Source organism: Lactuca virosa, chromosome 1 (genome assembly GCF_052849685.1).
Source record: "Lactuca virosa cultivar CGN04683 chromosome 1, Lactuca_virosa_CGN04683_v6, whole genome shotgun sequence".
In the NCBI taxonomy this organism is placed as follows: domain Eukaryota; kingdom Viridiplantae; phylum Streptophyta; class Magnoliopsida; order Asterales; family Asteraceae; genus Lactuca; species Lactuca virosa.
In genome coordinates this window covers 89,539,634-89,542,553 of record NC_136426.1, presented here as the reverse complement: position 1 = coordinate 89,542,553, position 2,920 = coordinate 89,539,634, and the positions used below count along the sequence as shown (strand labels likewise).

General features: G+C 29.1%; 1 protein-coding gene across 1 annotated transcript in view; it reads left to right on the top strand.

The window, feature by feature from the left end:
• LOC145150480 (indole-3-pyruvate monooxygenase YUCCA6-like) overlaps positions 1-2,641 on the top strand; it is a 4,455-nt gene extending 1,814 nt beyond the window's left edge. The window contains exons 2-4 of the mRNA XM_079075277.1: positions 631-879; positions 1,926-2,048; positions 2,218-2,641. Of these exons, the coding sequence (XP_078931403.1) occupies positions 631-879; positions 1,926-2,048; positions 2,218-2,439 (594 nt within the window). The 3' untranslated portion in view covers positions 2,440-2,641. The remainder of the gene's footprint in view (positions 1-630; positions 880-1,925; positions 2,049-2,217) is intronic.
• Positions 2,642-2,920: the final 279 nt, after the last annotated feature.

Here is a 2,920-nt window from a genome sequence, read left to right as displayed (position 1 = left end):
TAAGCTATTTGTTATAGTTAATTGGTAAGTTAGTTTATAAACTAAAAAATAAACTTTTAGCTGGTTCGTCAAATACAACTTTACATATCTATTACTATTTGTGAAAATTCAAATACATAAATTTAAGATTCGAACATTCATATGAATTATAAAACAGAATAACTAAACATCATTCTGTAAATAAATGTTTCTCTCCAAATCCTTTTTATATAATTAAAGATCTTGTAAGTAGTGGAAAAATCTGAAAAAAGGCCACTTTCTTGGTACATATGGCCATGGGAGCGGAAATGGAGCATGGAGCTCCATTCATAAAAAGCACCTTAAACAAATAATTTTTTCTAAAAAATAAGAAAAATAATAATTACAAGAGTGTTTCATTACTGTAAAGGGACCATTAATATATGGTGTGCATGATGGCCCTCAATGAAAGTGAAACTACCCCTCCACGAAGGCCAAAAAGAGCATGTCACACCCCCATCCAGTTTCAGCTTTATTTTCTTCTTTTTTAGTGCAATCTCGTTACAAAGAAAAAAGGGATTTGAACTCACACATGCAACTTTTCTTTTTAAGATTGAAAAGATAAACAGTTGAACTAACGGATGGATGATTGTTGATGATATTGGAAATCAGGTTCATGTCCTACCACGAGATATTATGGGACAATCGACTTTTGGGTTGTCGATGCGATTGCTCAAGTGGTTTCCCATGAGATTAGTTGACTGGTTTCTGTTGATCATGTCATGGTGGATACTTGGAAACACAGCTAGGTTTGGACTTGACCGGCCGACTGTGGGACCCCTCGAGCTCAAAAACTTGTCCGGAAAGACGCCCGTGTTGGACGTAGGGGCCCTAGCCAAGATCAAAAGTGGAGACATCATGGTAAACCTAACTCAGTACTCAAACTATTTGTAGATGCTTTTATTTTTACCTTTAATATGTGTGTGTGCTTTTCAAATCCTTAAATCCCTTCCCATATCTTTGTACCTTTGATTTCTCCCTTTTTTTGGTTCTATATATAATCATTGAATTAAGATTCGTTTGATCATATATACTATCTAGCGACATCATATCTCCATTTATATCCAAACATGTTTTTGACTCCAGTTCTTAACTTTCTTCATAACATGTTTTTGACTACACCTCTCAACTTTCTTCATCACATATAATTCTTGATTGGTGTATTATAGACAATGACATAACATAAATAAGCATTATATATATATATATATATATATATATATATATATATATATATATATATATATATATATATATATATGTTCATTTAGACATACAAAAATATTGTTTCTCCTAATTTAATAGGTCTTTGTTGATTTCTGAATCTATCATCATTTAAATTACTATAAATATTTTATAACATGTTCTTAATAAGAATACAAATAAAGAAAATTTGTGAAACAAAACTAAAATTATTAATTTTGATGAAAGTATTATACCCCTTTTTCTAGCCTCTTCTATCTTTTATTCTTATATATCTCCTAATTACTATATCAAGACAAATGTCAAAATCAAACAAATTTTTAAGAAAAAGAATTAATGGATTGCATGTCATTATTTAATATGTGTAGAAAGATAGATAAGAACAAAAGATAACAAAATATTTAATTTCTCAAACATTAAAAGTTATATGCTTTAGTAAAGCAGGACTCTCTTATGTTGCCTACCCTTATTTTTTTTTCTCTTTGGAGATCGTAAGACTTTAGTTTAAGTTACATTTTTCATCTATAGTTTATAATTTTAGTTAAGCAATTTTGAATATAGCTGGCTAATTGCTCTATTACGTCATTGCTTACATATCCTATTAACTCAATTTTTTTTTTAAAAATAATAATTTAAATAGTTCTTATTCATTTCGGCATTAACCTTTCTAATGGAATACTAATATTGGGTTTTAATTTTTTTAGATATGTCCACGTATTCAACATATAGGCCACCGTAATGTAAAATTCGTGAATGGGAAAGTTGAGGATTTTGATGCAATTATTTTAGCAACGGGATACAAAAGCAATGTACCCTCTTGGCTAAAGGTATTCTTCTATCCATTATTTTTCTTAACCGTTTTATTTTACAAAAACATTGTGTTGACAATTTTTTAGAACTTAAACACAAAAATACCATCATTTGCTACTTCTTGGCAAAGTATTTTAATCTTAAAAGACAAATTTTAAGAGTATATATATGTTTTTATATCTTTAGGAGAAAAATATGTTCTCGGAAAAAGATGGGTATCCTCGAAGACCATTTCCAAATGGGTGGAAAGGTGCATACGGGCTTTACGTGGTAGGGTTTACAAAACGTGGTTTGCTTGGTGCATCAGCAGATGCTAAACGAATAGCAGAAGACATCAGTAAATGTTGGAAGGCAGAAGCCAACCATCCCTCGTCTACAATTAAACATTCGTTCTTATTGCAACCATAGTTTTTTTGGTGCTCATTTTTTAGTTTTTTATATATAATTTTTTGAGGTTTATTCTTGAGTCACACGTTCAGTTGAACTTCAATTGAATGAAAATTTTTGTGTTTAGTACAAGAAAGAAAAAGTTAAATATAAATTTTGTCACCGTCGTATACTGAAAATAACAAATTTAGGCTACTTTTCGGATTTTGGTACAAATTTGTACATATTGTCTCATTTAGATGTCGTTTTGATTTGATTTTATTTTTTTTGAAAGTTCAAACAAAAACTGTAAATAGTGTAAAAACGTAAAAACACTACTTTTATGTTATCATTCTACAATTAATTTTGTATGCATAGCTTTATGTCATTATTCAGCAACGAATAAATGAATACTCACAGGTTAAAACTAAAATTAGAATTTACTACAAAATGCACATACATAAATTTATAATATAATAATAACATTCTAATGAATATATGAATAATCAAACGTTAATATTAA